At 41.0% G+C, this 25,969-nt stretch overlaps 1 protein-coding gene across 1 annotated transcript in view; it reads right to left on the bottom strand.

Annotated features, from left to right (window-relative positions):
• Positions 1 to 2,367: 2,367 nt before the first annotated feature.
• MBOAT1 (membrane bound glycerophospholipid O-acyltransferase 1) overlaps positions 2,368 to 25,969 on the bottom strand; it is a 90,845-nt gene continuing 67,243 nt past the window's right edge. The window contains exons 8-13 of the mRNA XM_084620976.1: positions 24,465 to 24,657; positions 16,811 to 16,914; positions 11,554 to 11,618; positions 9,923 to 10,055; positions 8,291 to 8,442; positions 2,368 to 4,523 (exon numbers count right to left, since the gene is read on the bottom strand). Coding sequence (XP_084477102.1) covers positions 4,388 to 4,523; positions 8,291 to 8,442; positions 9,923 to 10,055; positions 11,554 to 11,618; positions 16,811 to 16,914; positions 24,465 to 24,657 — 783 coding nt within the window. The 3' untranslated portion in view covers positions 2,368 to 4,387. The remainder of the gene's footprint in view (positions 4,524 to 8,290; positions 8,443 to 9,922; positions 10,056 to 11,553; positions 11,619 to 16,810; positions 16,915 to 24,464; positions 24,658 to 25,969) is intronic.

Below are 25,969 nucleotides of genomic sequence, written 5' to 3'. Positions count from 1 at the left end.
TCGGATCCTAAATCCGTAACCTGAAAAGAAATTAGGGAAGACAGAACGCACTGTATTTTTAAGGCTATTTCCAGGGCCAATAAAAGTTCCTTTCAGCATGTATTAAAAAGGCAGATCTTACAGAACTATAAATCCACAGCTGGGTTAGCCATATCACATTGGTATGCTGAGCCAAGTGATCTGGCTAGTCTAGAGAGAATAACACAGCAGAGAAAAAGTTGTTTAAATGATTTCCAAGACATCATTCTTTTTGCTTTGCAGCTCTTGGACAAAATTCATGCAGCAAGGTTGCTTGCTTGTAATTCAACATTTTGAAAAGAACAATACAATTTTAATTCAGGAAACATATCCGAGGTAATCTCAAACCCACATGAATATTTTTCAGTAGAAGTGAAACCCCAGGGTTCAAGTTTTAGTCATGGTGCTGAATGTCTGAGGATGGACTATGACAGGAGAATGATGGTTTACGCACTAGCAAGAATACAGTGAGAAAGTAGTAGCAGATAAGCATTAGAGTTAAACAGCTTTTGCTTCATGAAGTGCTGAAAAAACCCAATGTGTGGTATATAGCATGCATTGAATGCTGAGTGAGATAAGGAGTATGGAACAGAGACACAGGGCCCTGAAGAGAGAACCCATTGCAAGGAGCATCAAAGGCAAACGAGGCAGTAGGCCAGCTGTCGAACTTCTTATTTATTTTTGAAGGACTTGGGGTGTTAAACTAACCTGTTTGGAAATGTTTACTCTGATCTAAGCCCAGTGCTTCCAAAAACTTTACCGGTTCTGTAAGCGTTTGCATTGATCCCGCCCCAAAGCCTTTCTAGGACTTAAGTGCAGGTGACACGTAATTTACTAAAATACTTCTTCTATATTCCCGTTAGTATAAACATCTCTCAATATGAACACAAAGCTTCAAAAAGGTAGACCCTCATACCAGGTATGTACCTAGGAGGGTCAGGCACGATGGTAAACCTAGGCTGGCTGTGACCCTGCAGCCATGCTGCTATATTTAGCATGCTAGATCAAGCATAGAGAGCATATGTATGTCCACCCATGCTGGGAGCACCCTCCCAGCAGCTGTGTGGACGTATTCAGCCCTGGATCAGCCCTATGTACTTACATCCTCCCTTTCTAGTGGGTCCTGGGCTAAACCCCCTGTAAGCTGCGTGGCCGCGTAGCTGCCTATTAGGCACCGTGCAGGCACTCAGGGCTGCAGTCCCAGACTTGCTGTGGCACCTAAGCTCTCTCCAAACCTGCCACGGCTGAGGGACAGGCACCCCTCTCCAAGCCCCTCCCCAGCCCGGCCTGGAACTGCCGTGGCCAGGGGACAGGTGCCCCCAACCCAGCCCAGCCCCAGACCTGCCACAGCCAGGGGACAGGCACCCCTCCTCCAGCCCTTACCCAGCCCAGCCTGGACCTGCCTTGACTGGGGGACAAATGTCTCTCCCCACAGCCCAGGTGCTGCTGTGGGGAGAGAAAACTAGTGGGGAGGGCGTCCTTTCTCTCCCCACTGTAGCCCCGAGGAGCCCCACTGAACCCCAAACCCCTCATCCTCAGCTCCACCCCAGAGCCCGCCCCCCAGTCGGAGCCCTCACCCCCCCCTGCACCCAACCCTCTGCCCCAGCCCCCTCCTACACTCTGAACCCCTCAGCCCCACCCCACATGTGAATTTTGTTATGTGCACCAATATGGAGGACACATCACCTCCATATTGGCACACATAACAAAATTCATTCCACACTTGGGTGGGAAAAATTAGAGGGAACACTGGTGGGGCCAGCTGCAGCAGCCCTGTCAGTGCAGCAAATTTGGAGTCATACTGCCAAGAAGCAGGAAGGTGAAGATCTGATGGGTATCCAGAAACCACACAAGGACACAGGGCCTCTGTAAGGATTCACCTTGTCTTCCTGCTTACTGGCTGGTTTTTGAGCTAGGACCTTTCTTACTTCCACAAATGTCACCCCCTCCCTGACAGAAGAATGCCGAGGAAACTTTGCAAGGAGAACATCCTAATTCCTGTAGGGGTCTGATCTAGCTATGTAGGAATAGATTCACCACACCACAGAAATGTCACAGCAAGTTCTTAAATAAACAGATGTAATACTGAAAAACAGAACAAAAAAAATGACAAAAAATAAACCAATTTAGGGATGAATCCTGCTCCCATTGAAATAAATGGGAGTTTTTAGCATGGATTTCAATAGCAGCAGCATCTGAACCTCGCTGTGTTTGTAAAATGCGAGACTGAGAGATGTGATTAGTTCCCACCGTATCTGTAATGATCTTTCACCTTGCTCCAGGAGACACAGGCCCATTCTCTCCAGATTTTCATACTTCCCTCCCATTAATAAGGCCACACAGTGACAAAAAACAGTTCGTTTATTCAGACCAATCTTAGTAATCCATCTCTTCTCCAAAAGAAATCACCAAATAAACTTTCCCATGAAATAGACACTATGCTAAAAGGCTGTTGGGGATTTGGAAGATGGTGGTGGAGGGGAGAAAAGCAAAATCAGTCCATCAAGAAACATAAAGTGTAACTGTTTACATTCTTCAGTTTTGGTTTCTGACATTTTTCTCCCCAAAGAAGGGATTCTGCAAAATTTGAATTTATTCTGATACAAAAACTAAAATAAAATAAATGTGGTAGACTCTTTGTTCATTTACACTTCAGACAGATTAAGAAAATCAATGGTATGTAAGGGAACTGTTTCATTTCTAAATGATTCTGAGAAAACCAACTTAGAAAACATTTAAAAATATTTACAGAATTATTTGGTGCACATTTTCATGTGTTCCTTTAAGAGGTCCTCTCTGACTAGATTTAGTTTTTAAACTTACATAGCACTTTTTATCCTGTTCTCTTAAAGCGCTGTGTAAACGTTAATGGAACCTCACAACACTCCTGCGAGGTAGGTAAGTATTATTATCCCCATTTTACAGATGGGGAAACTGAAACATAAGAAGGTTAAGTGACTTGCCCAAGATCACACAGTGAGTCAGAAGCAGAGCTGCTGATTCTCAGTCCCTTGATCATAATCACAATCCTTCTCTTGTATAGTTCTCTTTTAATTTTATTTTTAATGGATTGTTATCCTTGTGTGAACAAAATTCCTACTTGCCAATACATAATATTATGAGAAACAAGTTGATCTATTCCCAACCCTTCCTCCAGCTTTCGATCTGTGACTGACAGTTTTAAAGCACTAAATCTGCAAGGTTTCCCTATTGCTACATTATATTCATGATAAAAGTATCACATCAAAACATATCACTCCAAAGCTGCAGGGTAGTGCTGAACATCAGTCACATCCCAATTATCTTTGTCTCTCAGGCCTGGTCTAAACCTAAAACTTAGGTCAACCTAGCTATGTCACTCAAGGATGTGAAAAATCCACACCCTTGAGAGACGTAATTAAGATGACCTAACCCTGCTGTAGACACCACTATGTTGACAGCAGAATTCTTCTGTCAACCTAGCTACTGCCTCCCAAGGGGCTGTATTCACTACAGCAGTGGAAACCCCCTTCCGTCGCTGTAGCAAGTACCTACACTACAGCGGTTAGCTGCAGTGCTGTAGCTGTGCCATTGGAGCACTTGTAGTATAGACGTAGCCTCAGCTAGAGAAGTTCCAATCTGCATATCATAGGATAGGATATTTTGATTTTTTCTTTTTTTAATATATATAATTTATTTATTTTTTATATTTTAGTTTGGCCAATCCAGTGGTCGATGTTCACAGAAATCTACTTGAATGGTTTCCAAGTCACTAATTTGCCCTCACACCAGCAGGTGTCACTGAGAGCAATTAGGAGTCTCCAAACTGCTGAACTCGGGCAGCAGGTCCCTGGTTCAGGACCACATGGGAAGCACTTGCACCCTGCGCTTTGGCCCTCCTCCTCCGCTGGAGTCAATGCCAACAGTCTCAGGAGCCAAGGTTCTGTGGTTCTACACCCCGGAGCCCCTCTGGCCATAGCCAGGATAGGAAGCCAAAGACTCAGAAGCCTAGAACACCCGTCTGCTAAGCTGCTGAGCTGACTCTTGCTAGGTTTTTTTTTAAATGATTAGTTTCTTAATCTCAAAATTTTTGTTTATCAAATGTACATTTCTGTAAAAGATCAAAAACATCTGTACATGTGAAAAAAATTAAATATATAAAAACACGCCATAAAAATAGTCCCTGTATTTATAAAATCAGAAGCACTGCTCCTCAAGCCTGTAAATCTTTGTTACTGGGTCATCTGGAATACAGTCCACCAAGCTCCAGTCTGTCCTTTCCAAAGCGTTTTAAATTAAGCAATAACAATGCCATTATCTTTTTATTTTCTCCCTTTTGTTTTTGGTATGACACTTCACTTCCCAATATCAGTGGTTTTTCTTTGAGGTATCATTTTTCTTTCTTGTGTTTAACAGAGCTGTGTGTCACTTGATTCTGAAGCTGCCTCATGGCGTGGTCTTGAGGTTTGATTGGTAGGACCAGCAGCAGCAGGAGGCTTAGAATGTGCATGTGAAAGTACATTGACCTAGCAACGAAAAGAGAAAGAGATAACAGGCTTGTTAGTAACATATGAATGCTACAAATTGTATTAGTTCAGCACTACAACCAGCTCCATCTGATTCAAGAGGTTTAGACATAAAACAAAGCACCTGATAGTCATATACATGACAGGCTTTTATGCCCTGGGATTTTACAAGGATTTTACAGCAGTATGTCACACTATAATATGGCGACATCCAACCCACTGAAGTCAATGGAAGTTTGGCATGGATTTCAACAGGGCCAGTATTTTCCCGTATATTGTAACATCAGACAAGGGGCCAAACCAAGAACCCTTTTCCCAATCCCTAGCCCCAAACTTTGACAATTCAGGTGAAATGGACTCAGAGGTGTACTACCCATGATTATGGTTTGAGAAACCCAACCCTGGCCTTCTCAGCTTATCTCCCACTGTTCAAGAATATACAGGGATACATTCTCAGAAAGCCTCCCTTTTGTGCAAGTACAACTTGTGCCTGAAAAAATGGCACCAGCAACTGAAGGACAGAAGAGTTTCCAGCCAAACTTCTGGTTGCTTATCTGAAATTAATTAAAACTCTGAACATTTTTTAGATTTGCTGATCATTAATAAAATAATAAAATATAATCATCATCATAAAATACATCATGATCGGAGAGACAATGGCACAATGTTAAATAAAGTAAAGACATCTTCCCTATATTTACTTCTATAACTGATAGTGTTCAGGGTCAACAGCTAGTTAAAATGGAAAATGGGATACCTATTTTGGTGGGCCCATAGCGTATGGGTTGAGGAAGGCCAGGGAGCTGTGCATGGGTCCAGCACCTGACCACTTAGCACTCAGTACCTGACCATCCTGGAATGGCCTAACTTTTCAGTGCCCCTGCTATGTTCCTTCCCTCATAGTTCTAAAATCCCTGGAAGGTGCCTGAACCCACAGACGTGTCCACAATGTCCTACTCCAAAGGCACACAGTCACCTTGCACTCAGCTCAAGTCGCCTTGTTTGAAAATCCCATGAATTCATACATTACCTTCCTATGCTCAGGCAGTGAAACACACAGAAATCATAGAATCATAGAATATCAGGGTTGGAAGGGACCTCAGGAGGTCATCTTGTCCAACCCCCTGCTCAAAGCAGGAACAATCTCCAGCTAAATCATCCCAGCCAGGGCTTTGTCAAGCCTGACCTTAAAAATATAATAATATGCTTCTCTGGATAATGAATTGAACATGTGGGGGATCCAGTGGGGAGTGCAAGATTTAAAAGACTGTTATACTGGGAGGTGTTAATGGCTACCATCCAGCTGTCTTTGATCCACGGATCAATCACAGACCTGATTAAAGTCAATAGGTGGGTAATTACCCTTCTTCAGGGCTAAAGGAAAGAAGCAATTAAGCCCCTTCATGGAGTGAGATAACTGGAGGCAATAGAAGCTATTTCCCAAGGCAATCTGTTGCATGGCAAAGCTTAAACAGGGTTAAACTGTGTAGTCGGAGGGATTTCCCTTGGACTGATTGCAAATGCAGGATCTAGAGCAGTGGTTTTCAAACTTTTTTTCTGGCAACCCAGCTGAAGAAAATTGTTAATACCCATGACCCAACGGAGCTGGGGATGAGGGGTTTAGGGTGTGGGAGGGGCTCAGGGCTGGGTCTGGGAATGAGTGGTTCAGGGTGTGGGAGGGAGCTCTGGGCTGGGGCAGGGGGTTGGGGTGTGGGAGAGGGTCAGGGCTCTGGGTGCAGACTCTGAGGTGGGGCCAGGGATGAGGGGTTTGGGGTTCAGGAGGGGGCTCTGTGTTTGGGGGGGCTCAAAGCTGGGGCAGGGGATTGGGTCACGGGTTGGGGTGCGGGCTTACCTCAGGCAACTCCCAGTCAGTGGCACAGCAGGGGTGCTAAGGCAGGTTTCCTACCTATCCTGGCACTGCGGACCACTCTGCGCCCCAGAAGCAGCCAGCAGCAAGTCCAGCCCCTAGGTGGAGGCACGCAAGCAGCTCCGTGTGGCTCTCGCCCATAGGCACCGACCCCCTCAGCTCAGTGCAGAGCCAGTGCTCGGGGTAGGGGCAGCACACACAGCCCCGTGCCCCCTTTCCCTCCCCCCCGCCTAGGAGCCGGACCCGCCGCTGGCCACTTCTGGGGCGCAGCACGGTGTCTGAACAGGTAGGAGCTATCCTGCCTTAACTCAGCAGCACCACTGACAGGACTTTAACGGACAGGTTGGTGATGCTGGTCAGAGCCACCGCGACCCAGTGCCTCCATATCATGTTGCCTCTATACAAATCCATGGTACGCCCACATCTTGAATAGTGTGTGCAGATGTAGAAGCCCCATCTAAAAAAAGATATATTGGAGCTGGAAAAGGTTCAGAAAAGGGCAACAAAAATGATTAGGGGTATAGAACAGCTTCCATATGAGGAGAGATTAATCAGACTGGGACTTTTAAGCTTGGAAAAGAGACGGCTAAGGGGAGATACGATTGAGGTCTATAAAATCATGATTGGTGTAGAGAAAGTAGATAACGAAGTGTTGTTTACAACTTCTCATAACACAAGAACTAGGGGTCACCAAATGAAATTAATAGGCAGCAGGTTGTGTAGGTACCATCTATGGTCAGAGCTGTGCTAAACTAAAACTGACAGTTTTTCCTTCGCATGTATTGCATGGTAACTGCGATCTCTTTACAAGTATTTATTAACGGAATTTAGGTTAAGATGTTGGTATTTTGTCACCTCAAATGGCCTTTGGTGGCAAAAAGGGCAAAATTTTGCGCTTTGAGCAAATTCATAAGTGTTCATGAGTTTGTCACATTCAATATTTTTACACTGAGATAGCCCTTATCTTTTTTTATTTGTTGCTGTTGCTAAAGACAGAACAATGAGACATTAAAATGGCAGCCAGAAATGAATCTTGCCAACATTGATACAAGCTTCAGATTGGTGTTGGCATTTTAATAGTTTTGTTTAAGTAAGGAGAAAACTTATCTAAACATTTTCATTTTTTTATAAAAAAAGGACAGCATTCAAAACCCCTCAAACAGACTCACTCACAGCTGCTCTTTTGACTAATAGTTTTCAGTCTTTTATGATCAAGTAATGGAATGTCTCTTTTTTCAGCCAAAAACTGTTATTCTGTGTTAGACAAGGTTGACCATAAAATGGAAGAAAAGTAAAGTAATTTAGTCAAATCTCTCTTTTCAACTCATTTTATGCTTCACTATACATAATCTTCAGAACTACCCTTTTATCTCATTTTTAAAATACTTAGAGAAGTAACTGCACATAAAATAAGAGTGCAAAGCAACAAAATTATTTTAATATACAATGAATCAACCATGTATCTTTATGCCCTGCTGATCAATTCAGAATCCCTTCTCATGAGCATTTTACAACTGGAAGTTAGTTGTTTTCTCACCTAGACATTTCCCAATATAAGGTTAATTTCATTCCTACCCACCCCGTCCTTTGGTCTTGTTAATAATTGGTACTGGGATGCTCTGAACAGGGCAGCAGCCAACGCATGGAAAGTCAGGTCAAACACGAATTTAAAAAAAAACCCCTAAACTAAACTGAGAAAGAAAAGGAAAATTATTCTAGCATGGTTAAATGAATTCATCAAGTTATACAGATGAAATCACTCCTGATGTTATTAAATAACCTGTTGGATTCCCTCCAAATGATGGCAAAATTCTAATCAGCTCCCTTGACAGGTTGGCTTATTAAACAAAGCCCCCTGGCTACAGGTTTAAGGTATAAGAGTTAAAAGGAGGAAACTTACTTGTATAACTTAATCGTGGGCTCAACAGCCAGCATAACAAAAGGTGCAACAGTATAGCAGACAGCCAGTTGAGTGACAAACCATGTGACAATGTCATAGACCACCTTGAGCGACTTTGAAGACAGGAAGTAATGTCTGTAATTGTTCCTTATCTACAAATCAGGGAGAAGAGGATTAAAAAAAACCCCAACCCTAGATTTCTTAGTAAACACACGCAGACTCACTTCACATCTATAAAACTCTTCATCCATTATTATTTATATTGTATTATTTGTATAACAATGATACCTAGAGGCCTCAACATACCACATACTTATGCTCCAAAGAATTTATGGTTTGGATAGACAGGACAGACTAAAAGTGGGAGAGGAAATGGAGGCACACAAATGCTCAAATGACATGCCCAGGGTCCCAAAGCTGGTCAGTGATAGAACTGGGAATAGATCTCAGATCTCCTGAGTTCTATAACTACTGGACCAGGCTGTCTCTCCAATGGGCATCTATTGGCAATTTTGTTCTTTTTTGGATGAATCGGACCACTGCTTATAAAATGTACAACAGAGAGGAGTTACACTCTCTAGCAGTTGCTTATGCCTGCAAGCATTTTGGATTTCTACAGATGCTGTTTTATTTGGAGAGGGTTTTTTTAATATTTTTTTTGGGGGGGTATTTGTTTTAATCTGTGGAATGCATCTTCACAAGGAAGGGTCAAATTAAGTGCAAAGTATTATTGTGGTACAGTATTATGGTAACTATTATTGATTGCCAGCTTTATTCACTTATGGAACTTAGTCAAACTGATATGGATATATACCCAACGTCAGACTATAGGTAAAAGTGATGGTGCTCTCCAATCTCTTCACAGTGGATGTTTCCACTAGAATGACCAGCAGTGATACAGTTAGTAATGCTGTAAAATTAAATTGTCATCATTAGGATCCAAAGTTAACATTCTTCTGCAACAAATGGGGCCAGTTCAAAGTTCTCAGACATACTGTTTTGTGTGATCTATCTGCAGATTTAGTCAACAATGCACTGCGGTCCCATTCAGAATTCTTTTTTTGCAACCATAAAGGTCAGAAGCTTTTCTTTTTTTAAAAAATGAAAGTACATAGTCTGGAGAAACTGGTGTGGTCTACAAAGACATGCCTATACAGCCTGCAGCCAACTGTTGGCTCAATCCAGTCTATGAGGTCTGTACTTTACACAGAATAATCACAATACACAGATGAGATGGAGGCTCTTTCTACCTGACCAGGTCAATTATGAGACAAATGAACCTATGCACAAAGTGTATGACTGACCACTAGCATTTTGCATAGCCCCTCACCTCTCTCTCTAGGACTGTAGCCAAGTCCAGCATCACAGTCCCTGCTCAGCTGAATCAATAGGAACAATGGCTGGTTGTAATTATAGGAAGCACCTACAATTATTGCAGTATAGATCAACATTTCAATGAGGATCATCTCAACAGAAAAAGGTGTTACATGGATTCATCCCTCGTGTACAGTCAACGGTGTTGTACCAGGGATGAAAATGGCTCAGTATGTCAAAGGTATATAAACACCCAGCACTGAAAGCTTTACAGTAATCTAACATAAGCCTCTGAAGAGAACAATAAAGGCTACGTACTGCTCTGGATGCTAATGTCATAAGGATTCCGGTAATGAATGTAAAGTAATATCCAGGATAAACACCATGCCACAGGGCTGACAGGATAAATGTTAAGGCTGTGGGGTACCATGGAGCCCTGTCATAGCAAACACTGGGAAGAAATGAAACAAACAGAAAACAGCAGATTGAACAATACAGATCTCCTTGAATCTTAAAGATACATTTCTGATCTCCTTTATGTATCAGGGGCCCAGTCCTGCAAACCTTCATTTACATGAGGGTCAACTGGATTACTTGCACGAGTAAGGCATTCTCTTGCGATTTAATTAATCATCATGGAATTTAAACTTATATATAGGCATGGTAAATGAGAACCCGCCTTATGCCATATTATTTATGCCCTCTCTATATATCAGAGAGAGCATAAATAATATGGCATAAGGCGGGTTCTCATTTACCATGCCAGCATTTTCCCATCCAGAACTCTGTATGTATCCTGAGAAACTTGACTGATATTCAAGAGTGGGTGGGAGTTTGAAAGCAACATACTCACAGTTCCTTTTCTATTTCAATATTCTTTAGGCAGAATATTATCAGCCACTGCCCGTACCCTACATCACAGCCAGCCAGTTCCTTAGCTAGTGTAAATCAATGGACCTATGCTGACTTAAACTAGCAGCTAAGGAAGACGTAGCTGAATGGTTCCATGTGCGTAGTTCAGAAACACAGCAACAGGACCCTAAGAATCTTGCAACATCTGAGTTTTAACTCAGAATGCAATGGTCCTAAGAAATGATCATGGTAGTTTATTTACCCAAAAACATTGTTTACTTCACTCACGAAAAACAATAGAAACAGATTTTTCAGATCCATATTTTTACACCAAAAACAGTTAGGACAAACAGTATATAAACTCCTGTATTTTGGAGGTCACATCAGTTGACTTGAACCAGACTTTTCACATACCAAAGCATTGTTTTCACAGTACCAGAGACAGGACTGAGCTACAAAATTTGGATTAATATTACTATTTACAGTAAGCCATAGTGATGACAGTCTGAAATCAAATTCCCTAGTGTTGGACAAAATTTACTTTGTGCTTCTCAAGTTGGCATATTATAAAGACAGACCTAAATTGGCACCTGAAGTATGTGGTGACTGGTGCCTGTGCAACAGATTATATTGAGGCTACGAAGTTTGAATCAGGACCCAAGATTTCCCAAAGTTCCAACTGGAGAACGAGTTTAGACCCAATTCAGGCCTATCTCCAATAATAATAAATCAATTTCAAGTGCAAGGGAGAGAGAGATAAAATATGATAAACTCCTAGCAAAATAATACAGATGGGTAACGAAGACAAAATATGGACAGTGAGAGGTGCTATAAAAATGTTATTTAGGAAGACCTGTATAGCTCACTCATGGCTTTGCTGCTCTTGAGTAAATGTGGTCATTCCAAACATGTAGCAATAAGAACTTCAGAGCACCAAAAACATTGTAGCACACAAGTTCTTACAGTCACAGGGAGAAATGAAAGAGACCGAGAGGCTGTTGTACATTTATCAGATTCACCAGTTAGAATTACTAGCCAACAGTACCACCTAAAAGTAACTGCGTCTCATGAGCAATTGACTGTTTTACTGTTCTTACCGCTTTAGCCAGGCAGCTGTCTGAATGTTCCAGTTTTCAATGTACATTTTGAAACTTGTTGCAGTCTAGGAGAGAGAAGAAAGTTAACATCTCACACTGGCTTTGGAATGTACAGGACAATGCCAGTCTCTACCTGGATTTTAAACTGAGAGGTTTACATGCAGTATGCTAGTAGTAGTAGCTAGCTACAGTCAAGGGTGTGTCAACATTTCCATTATAAACATGTTTTGGGGTTTATAACTCAGCCATAAGAACTTACTCATGGCTGACACTTGCCACTCAATTTAAAAATCTCACTTTTTATTATAAAACAAAACAACAGTGTTTGGCTATCTTTCAAATTATGGAAAAAGCCAAAAAAGGTTTTCTAATTTCAGATATTCATACCAACCCAATTCTTCAACTTACAAACAACTGCTTTTTAATCTTTAAACCTTAGGTGGACTGGAAATTAGGTGAACTGGAAATCCCTAGAGTGCTATGAAAACAAAAGGTTTCTAAAATAAATGCCTTCTTGAGGGTAGGGAGACAGATAAATGAACTTGTTCTCAAGAAAAAATGGAAAGTATTTTTAGTACATGAACTTAGGGCCAAATCTTCAGCCCAGAGTGCACCTTGAGAAACTGAGCCGGGCTGTAGGGAGATACCAATGGGGAAAGGGGAGGCAAGCCCACAGAGCAGTTACATAACCACTCTGCAGTGACTACTTCAATCTGTTGACTCAATAAGCCCTTTATGCCCCTCTCATGGTTGGAGGACCACAGGAAATAAGTGGAAATTATATAGTGGAAATTAAACAGAGAGAAACCATACTAGAATGGGTTTAAGGTAAAGAGACGAATTAGGAAAAGCCAGGATATTCAGAGTTAAGACTGAAAAAGTCCAACTGTAACTCACCTTATTGTGATTAGATGTCAGAGAGGTCTCCAAATAATGGGTGATCTAATATACCAGACAGGCTGCCATACTTTAGCAAAACTGGCTGAGTTAAGCATGGCGTTTCAGTTTTGCTTTGTCGTTTAGGTTCATGTCAGAACTTGGAGGTTATTTATTTACTGTAGTTTCCTGGTGGCTTACTGTAATGAGAAGTGTACCCTTAAGGGAAACTCGCTCCAGAAACAACGCTCCAAGTGAATTTTGGATCATTTTAATGTGTGCTATATTCTCAGTCCAGTTTTTCCTTTGTAATAAGTTGATAACCTAACATCCTGAACAAACCTTAAAGGTTTGCTTTGTTAATAAAAAGCACCAGAGAAGTCTCTTTACTGCTCACTGCTTGAATGCACTCTAAAGTGCAGCCCAGACTAAAAGGAGTGAAAGTCTCCCTTAGAAGTAATCCGACAGCACCAATGAAAATGCTGTGAAGTGGTTCTCAATATGGGCTCTCCAAGGGAACTGCTGCTTTCTAGTTGCAAACATAAATCACATGAGGAGGTGGCTTTCTGCACCAGAGCTTCATAGATTCCAAGGCCAAAAGGGACCATTGTGATCATCAAATCTGATCTCCTGTAGAACACAAGCCATAGAATTTCCCTAAAATAATTCCTAGACAGATCTTTTAGAAAAACATCCAGTTTTGATTTAAAAATTGTCAGTGATGGACCATGCCCCTGGTAAATTGTTCCAATGGTTAAGTACTCTCACCGTTAAAAAATTATGCTTTATTTTCAGTCTCAATTTGTCTAGCTTCAATTTCCAGCCATGGAGCTTATTATACGTTTCTCTGCTAGACTGAAGAGCCCATTGTTAAATATTTGTTCCCCATGTAGATAATGAAGTCACCCCTTAACCTTCGTTTTGTTAAACTAAACAGATTGAGCTCTTTGAGTCTATTACTGGAAGGTATGTTTTCTAAACCTTTAATCATTCTTGTGGCTCTTCTCTGAACCCTCTCCAATTTATCAACATCCTTCGTGAACTGTGGGCACCAGAAATGGACACACTATTCCAGCAGCATTTGTACCAATGCCAGTATAGGGTCAAAGGGCTCTTCCAAAGCTCACAAGGTCTTCTAAGAGACCCAAGGGAAGTGTGAACTGGAGTAGGGCAGGAGAGGGGCCCAAAAGTACTTGAGTGCTTTTGCACCTCAGTCCAAAATACTGGAGGTTAGAGCAATCTTCATCAGTGTTCTAAGAGTTAAATTAAAATAACCCTAATTGACAGACACAACTTAATTGCATTATAGTACCAGCTAGAGAAAGGAACTGTATTTCCTTGCTTCTATCAATGTTGTCCTTTTTCACTTGACAAGCGTTGATTTTTTCCCCTCTGTGTTTCCAAGAGAGCAGCCAGTCAAGCTGGCTGTCAAAATGGAAAGCTCCCTGGCAGGGTTCTCCTCAAACCTTCGGTTACAGATATTGCAGCCACAAGCAGTATCTTTTGGGGACTACTGTATTACCTTTGTGAAGGTTATACGGATCATTGTGAGCTAGGAAGTGTATTCCACTCCATGCAGAAAGGTTACAAAAGCGCCTCCAAAAACTAAAAACACTGGGGCATAATTACTGCAGTTCTTCGGACTAGAAATAGCTCCAGAGAAATACCACCCCCGGGAGTGGTTTGCATATACTGGATCAGGCAAATGCCAGAGGCAAGAGACACAGAAAGGGCCTTTGATGTAAAAGACTGAGTTTATCCTGACAGAAGAGCCTTGTTTTTGATTCAACAAACAGACAGGAGCCTTTTGTCCAAAGGGGACCCCGCCCTGCTGAAGGGTTGGAAGGATTCTGATCTGCCAGACTCCCCCCAGGTACCCTTAGTATGTATTAGATCTTTTTATGTTTTCATCCTCAAATGTACTCTGCTGTGAAGGATCCATCTGCAACATATAATCCCTGGCCATAGCCCTTGGAGAGAAATCAAGTGCGGAGGCTGGACCTTTGGTCAGATCTGCTGAAGAGAATCACAGTGACCGCAAGGGGGCTGCTAACCTAAATCCCTGGTCAGAAGGGAGATGGATGTGGGTTTCTGCTCAGAGAGAGGTTCTGGCTACAGCCTGAGCGGGCATTCTTTGGGCAGACCATAGAGGGGATCAGTGATGAAGTTACCTCAAATCTTTGATGGCTTCCACACATACTTAGTCTTTCATTGTGCCTAAAAGACTTCACAACACTTCCTAATTGACAGTCTGCTACCTGCACTGAGTGTATTTTCACCTGGCCATGATCAAATGGTGCCAGCAGCAGCCACATTTAGCACTCGGCTCAAATGCAGAAGTGCTTTACACACGTAGGTGGCTCTTACTATTTGACATGTATTGTACAGTACCTAAAAGAATCCCCCTCAGGAGGGGGTTTCCACGGTGACAGGTGACATACAAATATTCAGGAAAATGCTGTCCCAGCCCTGAAGAGCTCACAGTCCCATTAAAGGCAAGGTGCAACAAGTGAGCATTACAAACCAAAGGCAAGAAGCAAAAGGGAGGACTAGTAATGAGAGGACACTTATTTAGACTAACATCAAGAGCAATTAGGTGTCTTCTGAATCATTTATCTCCTCCCCCACCATAACCCCCAAGTCACCAGCTTATAAAAAAATCAGCCTTTTAAAATTTCCTATTCAACCACAATCCCATGGGCCCGTTTAATATTTAACCCTGCCTGCCCCACTCTGGGGGAAAAAAAATGAGCCTGCACCTTGTGGCCTCCCGTCGTTTCAGACCTCCCTCCATCCACCAGGGCCTCCCCCCGTGGGACTCTTCCTACAGGTTGTGCTCTTAGAGGAGCCTTCTCCATAAGGACAGCCAGACCAGACAGCATCAGTTCAAAGGGAAGTTCAAAATGGAAATGAGGCTGTGGCATCACAGAGGTTCTGGGGCTGATATGGCCTCATTGCTCCTATCCTGCCAAGGGAGTCCCCTCTCCAGACCCTCCCCCATAGCCCATATGACCCAGAGAGGGGAAGGGTGCATGAGGTCTACAGGATAGGCGAATGGGTTAAAGTACTGGGGAACTCACAGCTTCTCTTGCTTAGCGACATTCCTCCCCAGTTTCTCCTCCTCTCTGACTGATACAGTGAGCACTCCCATTCCTGTTTTCAATCTATTTTAGATTCCCCACTCAGGTCCTGGGGGCAAGGGGGAAGCTGAGTGCATTTTCATCTGCAATTGGCTGCGAGTGCTTCTACACTTGAGCTGTGCAGCCACTGTGGGTGCTGCAAAAAAGGAGCAAGGAAAAATACTCCAAGAGTGATGGATGCAAGCTTGGGCAAGGGCTAAGACAAGCATAAAAAAGGGAAGATGAAAGGGAGAGGGTATAGTGATGGTTCTCAACTTTTCCACTGAGAATTATAGGGGCCCCTAAAATTTAGAGATGAGTTACCAGACTGTGTCTTTTGATAGATCACTAAGCTACAATGCAGTTAACTCATTGGTTTCCTCTGCTTTTCCTTCTAAAATAATAAATCATGAATTGTAGATGGAGAGCTCCTGTTATTCTGTGAAAATAAATCTGTAGAAGGAGAAATTGGGAATGGCCTATTCCAGACTCCTAGACATTTTCTCATGCAATTAGCACTCAGAAGATATTTATCCTAGGCGACAAACTAACAGGAAATAAGTTGGTCACACTTTATGGTAAGGGTACCTTTATAAATATTTTGTAAGGGACTAATGCATGTTAAAAGCATGCCACTGACATGAAGAATACATTACAGATGTTCTGAGAAACAGTGTGGTCTAATGGAAGGGAACTGAGGTAGGAGTAATTCTTAATTCTATTTCTGTCTCGTTCCTTGACATATTCTGTGACTTTGGGCAGGTCACCTCACCGTTCTGTATCTGTTTCCTCTTCTGCCCTTTGTCTGTCTTTTCCATTTAGAACATATGCTCTTTGGGGCCTGCCCTGTCTCTTACAGTGTATTTGTACATCACCTAGCACAGACGAGCCCTAATCTCAGGTGCGTCCTCTACCTGCTATTGCAATACAAATACTAAAAACAGTAAAAACAGATTGTTACAAGCGCATAAATAGAAGATGCTATCATGGTTATAAATCATTGTTATAAGCAATCTATTGACCTGCTGAACTCTACAATAATTAATGGTTTATTAAAACATTATTAGCTCTTTAGAAACTATTTACAAATGTAACCTTCCTATGAAGTGTGACCAATACAATTTATATGTCCAAAAGATAAAATTCAAAATCACTAATTCTAGACACACCTTTGGCAGAGAAAAATGTATCCCTGTTACTAATGAACCACATCATAATCATCACTCCATAATTATACCATGATTTTGTTTCTTTTAACTCACCTCAATGTTCCATATATTTAAGTTGGATAGCAGATCCCAATGGAAATTGCCTTGCTCATCAACACCACTGAACCCATAGCCAGCTGCATTGTTGACTGCATCAGCTGTAACATCAATGCAAACTATTCAAATTAGACTGTGGCAGGCGTCATTTATTTTTACATGTCTGTCAGACACTGAACACAATGACAATGCTCAATAAACAATAAGAAAATTCTTAGGGTGGAAAAAAAATCTAGTAAAGAACAATGAATAGAAAGGGTTTTTCTAATTATTATGAAACTAAAACATACACATACCAGGGTTGCATTAAAATTAGGGCTGTCAAGCGATTAAAAAAATTAATCGAGATTAATCGCGCTGTTAAACAATAATAGAATACCATTTATTTAAATGTTTTTGGATGTTTCCCACATTTTCAAATATATTGATTTCAATTTCAACACAGAATACAAAGTGTACAGTGCTCACTTTATGTTTATTTTTATTATAAATATTTGCACTGTAAAAATAAAAGAAATAGTATTAAGTGAACTGAAAAATAGAAGTACTGTAGTACAATCTCTTTGTAAGTTCAACTTTCATGATAAATGTAGAATTATGCACAAAAAATAACTGCACTCAAGAACAAAACAACGTCAAACTTTAAAGCCTACAAGTCCACTCAGTCCTGCTTCTTGTTCAGCCAATCGCTCAGACAAACAAGTTTGTTTACATGTGCAGGAGATAATGCTGCCCAATTCTTGTTTACAGTGTCACCTGAAAGTGAGAACAGGTGTTTGCATGGCACTGTTGTAGCCGGCTTTGCAAGATATTTATGTGCCAGGTGTGCTAAAGATTCATATGTCCCTTCATGCTTCAACCACCATTCCAGAAGACATGCGTCCATGCTGATAATGGGTTCTGCTCAATAAAGATCTAAAGCAGTGTGGACTGATGCATGTTCATTGTCATCATCTGAGTCAGATGCCACCAGCAGAAGGTTGATATTTTCTTTTTTGGTGGTTCGGGTTCCGTAGTTTCTGCATCAGAGTGTTGCTTTTTTAAGACTTCTGAAAGCATGCTCCACACCTCATCCCTCTCAGCTTTTGGAAGGCACTTTAGATTCTTAAACCTTGGGTGGAGTGCTGTAGCCATCTTTAGAAATCTCACATTGCTGATGTGACAAAATGCAAAGAAGGTACCAGTGAAAGTGTTCTTAAAACGAACAACATGCTGAGTCATCATCCGAGCCTGCTCTAACATGAAATATATGGCAAAATGCGGGTAAAACACAGAGCAGGAGACATACAATTCTCTCCCAAGTAGTTCAGTCACAAATTTAATGAACTAATTATTTTTTAACGAGTGTCATCAGTATGGAAGCATGTCCCCTGGAATGGTGGCCAAAGCATGAAGGGGCATATGAATGTTTAGCATATCTGGCATGTAAATACTTTGTGCTGCTGGCTACAAAAGTGCCATGTGAATGCCTGTTCTCATTTTCGGGTGACATTTTAAACAAGAATCAGGCAGCATTATCTCCTATACATGTAAACAAACTTGTTTGTCTGAGAGACTGGCTGAACAAAAAGTAGGACTGAGTGGACTTGTCGGCTCTAAAGTTTGACATTGTTTTGTTTTTGAGTGCAGTTATGTAACAAAAAAAATCTACATTTGTAAGCTGCACTTTCAGAACAAAGAGATTGCACTACAGCACTTGTATGAGGTGAACTGAAAAATACTATTTCTTTTGTTTATTATTTTTACAGTGCAAATATTTGTAATAAACATAATATAAAGTGAGCACTATACACTTTGAATTCTGTGTTATTGAAATCAATATATTTGAAAATGTATACAAACATCCAAAATATTTAATAAATTTCAATTGGTATTCTATTGTTTAACTGTGTGATTAAAATTGCGATTAATCGCGATTACTTTTTTTAATTGCGATTACTTTTTTTGAGTTACTCGTGTGAGTTAACTGCGATTAATCGACATCCCTAATTAACATGTATCAGTATTTGCCACATAGTGCAGTATCACAGATACAACCATTTCCTTATACTTGTGGGGAGGAACTACTGCAGTGTCTCAAATTCAAGTTTCTGGTTTTTTTATTAAGATTTGGTAAACGTTAAGTTTTAGTGATGACTTTTGAACACCCCCTATACAAGGTTCTGTGTTGATCTCACAGCTCAGTGCCTCACTTAATACCAGACTGTCTCTGCACATCAAATACTGAGATGTACAAACAACCTACAGAAATGGAGGCCTGGTTCATGTCAGGTTGGACACTCACCCAGCCCATCTTCACACACTATGCTCTTCCTAGAAGACTCATTGTTCTTCCTTATTCAGGAAGCCCAGTGGAATTCCATGGGCAGCAGCTCTTGCTGCATTCTTTCCCACGGAGCAAATCAGGGTTCTGTCTTGCTCTGGAACCCCTCTGAGAATTGGGTCTGGATTTCAAAGATCCTGCTTTTAATCTGCCTCTGTCAAAAGCCCTTTCTCTGTGCATACTGAGAAGACAGGAAGGACTCATAACCTTTAGGTCTCTAAATACAGCCAAGCCTATAAATATTGGAAGGAAAAAATGAAAGTATAAACACTGCTAGATTTTTCTGCCTAGTTCCATTATAAATGACAAGCCTGATCAAGAAAACTGAAGATAAAGCTGAGCTTTTCATTTTTATAAAATGAAGTCAGCATTTCTGTCTCGAGATTCAAAATTGGTCTTGGTCTCTCTTACAAAGTGTTATGAGATTAGGTACAAATTCAGGGATAACCCTGAAGTACAACTCAGGGATGCAGTCTAATCTAAAAGCAGTATTCTAACCAGAAAAATATGGACCTTTCCCCTAACCTTCCACTTCACTGACAAGCTCCTGGAAACAGAGGCTTCCAAGTCTTGGTTTCTGATCCTAACAATCTAAAAACAACTCTGCTTGTTGTTTTACTTCTTTTATTGAACAAGAAAGTGTCTGCTACTAGATCAATAACAAGTGCTCACTGCTGGTGCCAGATTGCTAGAACTAAATAAGAAAACTTATATTTAGTCCCTTCTTGCCTTAATGTCTACTGCTGTTCGGGCTTTCTACATGCTACAATACCTTTCGGCTGCATGCTACAATACCATAGGCCCAAATCGTGAGATGAACAGCCAGCCCAGGTTGCTGGCTAGGTGTTAAGTATGTCCGCAGGAAGGTCACAAATGTCCTTCCACAGGCTGTGGAGTTGACATGCCTGTAGACAATGGCTGAAGTAGCCTCTTTGCTGCCAGTGTATGCACAGGACCAAGAACTGGAAGATCTGTATAGCCATAAATCTTCTGGCCCCATCCTGCCCTCTACGCTGCAGCCAGGGAACCCCTTAAAGAACTGTGCTCCATGCAATAGGGAATCAACTCCCACACATACACTTCAAACTGCAATGCTACTTCTTGATCCCAACACAATGCTGAGACCTTTAGTCTCCACAGGCTGCAACGCCTAATTAAAGGCAAAGGTGGATAAAACCTGCATTCCAGTGTTTAGTATTAAAACAGGTCTGTTAGCCCCAGTGCAAAAGTGGTTTGGATGCAGCATAAAGTAGTCTGGAGTGCAGAAGAATTGCCACCTTTCAGTCATCAAATTACTGATAAAATCCTGGACCTACTGAAGTCTAATGGGAGGTTTGCCATTAACTCTAGTGGGGCCAGAATTTAACCCTATTTGGTTAGTTGCTTATGTGGGATCCACCCCGTCTATCAGATTGTGGAATTCAGGTCTAAATGGTTTTTAATAATACATATTTTAAGTCTTAGTCAAGTTTACAGCTAAGTTCCAGTGTTTAATGCTCCCAACCAGAATGCTTGAATTTTCTATCTTTTCATGAATCTGGAGGAATTCTGCAATGTGCCTCACACAATAACATGACTGTCCTTTTCTGGAAACAGCAACTGCTTATTGGCAGTTTTAGTAAATGATTATATAATGCCCTATTCCACACAACAGACAGCTTAACTGAAAAGGGTGGGGAGGAATCATGCCATTTTGTTGCTTGGATCTGCAACATAGATAATAGAAGCCTCGCTCACCACTAGACAGAGCATGCTTTCCCAAAACTCACTTACAAGATTTTTCCGCAGTCTCCAAGATTAAGTCACGTCATAAATCCAAAGGCAGTTTTTCTCTCTAATAATGTGTTTCTAGTTTACTACCCACATTTTTCCAGTTTTCTAATAATCTAAATCTATATCCAACTAAAATAAATTATTTCTCTGAATTATTTATTATCCCAAAGCCGTTTCTATTCCACATATACCAATCCCAACTATTTTCTTCCACTTATTATTTTCCTGCACTTTATCACAGCTCTAGTCTGAATGCTCACAGTCCCTTTTCTAGCCCCTTCCATGATGCTCCTCTTCCATGTCCAGGTATTTGTGCCTCTGTGTAGCAGCCTCCAAACACTGGTGTGAGGTGGACAGGAATATGATCCCCACTTTTACATATAAGGAAGCTTTTGGTGATCTTCTCTATTCAGCAAACACAGTCTTTCTCACCCTTTCATTTCAGTATAGCCTGCCAAGGGATCGCCTCTGACACACAAATGAAGAAGATTAAAGAAAAGAAAAGTATATGTGGGGGTGCGGGCAACAGAGTGTCAGTCTGAAGTTATTTTTGGAAGTTACTTTTGGAAGTTATTATTTAAGAAACACATTCCCCACCCTAAAATCCAAGCCATTTACTACTTTCTTTTCTATAGGCCTCTCCAGCCTGCTCCCTTCTGGGAATGTTTGATTCTCCCTTTCCTTGCAGAAGTGTTTTAGATCCCCCTATCTTCTCCTAAGATTTCATCCCTCCCTCTCCCCACACCATTATCCATCCTATGCTTCCTTTGTGTGTGTCCTGCCTCATTTCCATATATATACCTAGCAGCAACACTGAAAGGACTTGTCTGTGCTCTTCCTGTGGCCCACTAGATGTGAAGACTGAAACCCACTGACTGATATCAGTCCCACTTGGGAGCTGTTGTTCCAGTCAATGCTGTTGTTTCTATCCAACCACAGAGAAAGATGGTATCCATTTTTCAGGGGGAAAATAAGAACACTTGTTTCACATTCTCACTCAGTAAGAATGGTCAGAACAGGTTTAACTATCGATACATTAGAAGAGTTGGTAGAGAGTGATCTCAGTATAATGGTGTTTGCATTGCTGCATGGGGATATGAGGATTATTGTAATATTTTGCAACACAGGCTACTTTTCTTTGGTGAACAGTCAGAAAACCCCTTTGCTTTTACTCTGCCTGGGATCTGCCCAATAGCCCTAAAGGCTAATGTCATTTAATAGAAGGAAGTAGTCTGTGGGTTAGAACCAAAATTTAGGTTTTGTTAAAGGAAACAATTTTAGGTGCGTGAATTGGGAGGGGGGTTCTTCTGTGGGCAGTTTACATAAAATTTAATAGAGCTGTTTTTTTATTTCCTTTTAAAATATCATTGGAAATATGGTTTGGTTTCAAACACTCCCTAGCTGTGTTTGCACTTCAGTAGGGTAGCACTGGAATAAGGTTGTAAAAGAACAAGCAAGAACAAATGGTCTATTTTCATCATCCAAGAGTAAAGTGGGGGGGGGGGTGGAGGGAGGAACCAGTATAGTAGTGAAATAGTAAGGATGCTTTACACTTATAAAGTTCTTTCCATCTGAGCATCTCAGTGAGCTTCACTTCACTTAATTTAGCCTCCAAACACTGGTGTGAGGTGGACAGGCATATGATCCCCACTTTTACATATAAGGAAACTTAGCCACAGTAATAAGTGCTTGATTTTAAAAGGCTGAAGCCCAAGGTCTGCACAAATTCTTTGGCTGCACAAATTGCTGTAAATATGCACTAGGGCAAGCAAATGCCCAATTTATAGTAATAACTGGTGTGCACAAACACATGCAGACAATGGGTCTCAACCTTCTGAATAATCATGAGTGACTTGCTCAAGTTTATACAAGAAGTCTCAAGCAGAGCTGGGAACAGAGTCCTCCTGAGTCCAAGTCCAATGCCTGACCTACAGGATCAATCTTCCTCACCCTAATTGTTGGAAATTAAATTGTATTAAATATTCTCCAATTCAACAACTTAAGGTGTTACTAAGTAACACAGAGAGTTTCTTAAAAGCCTTGTATGTTTAGAGTAGCTCAAGGTTTGTAAGTGTATTCAGATACTGTCTCGCACCTATTGTTTGTCCCTATTATTTCCTTCTCTCAGTGTCACCTGATATTTTCCTCTTTGCGGAATTTTCTCTCAATAAAGACAAAACTGGAAGAAATATATTGAATATAGCCTTGCAAAACTGTTACAAGTAGAACAAGTCAGAGTTACGAACACCAGAGTTACTAACTGACTGGTCAACCACACACTTCATTTGGAACTAGAAGTACACAATCAGGCAGCAGAAAAAAGAAAAAGAAAAAGAAAAAAGCTAATACAGTACAGTACTGTGTTAAAAATAAACAGGTGAGTGGATGAGAAGAATTTTACAAGACTGATTAGCCAGGAAGTTTTACACCTGAGCAGCTGACAGTGCTACTCCTCGTCCCATGCAGGAGAGCTCTCTCTTCAGTATAGCGGACCAGACTCTTTTTCTGCCTTATGGCTGCTCTGTACCCAAGTGAATGGGGAGGGCAGGGTTAGGGGTCAATTCACCCAATCCTGACCATCCTTATCTCCGCCCACACCCTGCTTCCCTTTCTCCCTTGCAAGTAAGTGTGTAGGATTGTCATCCACAGGAGATGGGGACTGAATGTGACTAGGACCACTACAGATTTTGTACCAGTATAATTGGCAGTTAGGGGTGTGATTTTTTTTTTTTACCAATATAGTCATACCAGTAATATGGGTGCAGCTATACTGGTATAAGGCGCCTTATGCTGGCATAGCATATTCCCTAGTATAATTAAAGCGGGACAACTTTCTAGTTACAGACAAGTCCATAAGCATGGTTGGACAGAGATTCCCAGCTTTGGATAGGCTGGTTCACATCTACAACGGCCTTGTAACTACTAGGGTGATCACAGGCTCCATAAGCCCCCATCTGCCCCACAAAAGTACAGGACTGGGGCCAGGGAATACAATCAGGGCACAAAGGATACAATCTTTTCTTCTTAAAGTATTAAGAATACCAATAAAAGTAATTTAGGTACAATTAACACGGTGCAAGTGTAAGGGCGAGGTGTTACATACACACACCCATACTCACATCAATGATATTACACATCTAGATTCCAGAGGTCACATCCTCCTCACTGAGTTCAATGGAGTTATAATAATTGACATCAGCTGAAGATCTGCCCCCAGGTACGGGGGAGGAGGGACATTTGCTGCCAACTGACAACAGTTTTAAAGTAGATCAAACTTCTGGCCTACACTATTTGACAGTGTCCTTTTGAGATTTATAGTCAATATACCCACAGCACCCCAAATCTCTTTCCTTGTGCAACTAGCAGGGCACAGACGGACTGTGCACCCACACTGGTTTCAGTGGGGCTCTGCTCACATGCAGGGGTGCTGTGGAAATTGCAGGATTGGGCCCAAAATTAAAAAAAAAAGTAATTGTTTTATGACAATTTCATACACCCCACTGTTTATGTATTAAATTTATCTGGACACAAAATAAGCCATTTAGTCATCCTTACCTAATGTCCATGCAAAGTAATATTTTGGCTTCGATGCTTGCATAACGATATACAGGTAGCCAAGTCTTGACAAGAAGGATGTATTATTGATAAACTGGCTATCAACAATGTATGTAACAGGATAGGTCTTGGTAAGTGTCAAGAACAAAAGGAGAGATACAAATGTGATACACAGTTTGTATATCACAGCCCCCTGAAAAGCATAATGAATAATAAAACATTGATGTGATCATTTATCAGAATAGACTAAAGCAAAATAATGCTTCCCACTTACAAAAATAAATTGACTAAAGACCCAATAAGACTGGTAACAGCTAATTATAGCTTCTTTTTCCTCATAATTAATTTGTAACAAGGACCAGCTTGTATAATGAATCAGCTGATATATTTTCCTAATTAATCTTACAAATAGAAATTAAATAATTATTCAGAACCAAAATGGGCCATGGTCCTTCACCTAAGCACCACACATGAACTGCTGGATGTGCCCTGAGGAGAACACAGAAGTAAGATGGGAAACAGAGAGTTTCCCCATCTGTGCAGTTAAGCACAGGAACTGATTACTGGATTCCTGCTGGAAGCACCAAATATTCTGATTTCCAGTACAATCAGACTGTTATAGATCTAGGTTCTTCCATCACATCCATCAAGGTGTCTGAAAGTGCCTCTCAAAATGACTTAGACAGATACTGTCCTGCACCTAACCTAACAAATATATATTTTAAAAATGTGTAGTTAGTGCCCTAGCACTCCAGAAATCATAATTATAGGTGTAAGCTATGTGAATGCTTTGTAACTGGCTTTCACATATCCATCGTGAGTAAACAGATTCACTCATACGTTCATATTGCAAACAGGTGAATCCATAAGAGTAGACTCCAGATATCAGGAGCATAAAAAATATACCATTTATTATTTAAACACTGATGTAACTAACTCACTTTTAGCTCCTAAATATTTTTTTTCACATGCACTGAATATACACAGAAAAACTTTAATGTTTAATGTCATTTTAAAGCTTAACTTTTTAAAGAAAAATACTAATTTGTCTATCCTGCATATATATATAATTTATGCAAGTGACACAATGTGGGCCTGATTCTGACTTAACTTACACTGTCAGCAGATTACACCAGTGAGAGATCAGGATGAGGCCCTGTATACATACATATTCCACATTACAAAGAGAATATGCAGAACCAAATTCTGCTCTCAGTCAGTTACAAAGGTATAAATCCAGAGTCACTCCAATGTAACAGAGGAATCTGGCCCATGCATTTTTCTGCAATACATGAATGCCACTTGTGGGAGTATCAAGTTAATATTTAATAATACAAAACAAAAATGATAAAGTCCTTGCAATGGATTTATCTTTTTCAGACTTAAAAGATAGCTTCAAAGATACCTTAAGACAGTCACCAAGTTTCCTTGAAATGCATCTGGGCAACTTACAGTATTTAATCAATTATGATTCCTGCATCTAGCATGTCCTCTACAGTACAATA

Source organism: Lepidochelys olivacea (assembly GCF_965140295.1).
Source record: "Lepidochelys olivacea isolate rLepOli2 genome assembly, chromosome: 2".
Classification (NCBI taxonomy): Eukaryota; Metazoa; Chordata; order Testudines; family Cheloniidae; genus Lepidochelys; species Lepidochelys olivacea.
The sequence above is the reverse complement of the archived record's forward strand: the minus strand, read 5'-3'. Positions and strand labels throughout refer to the sequence as shown.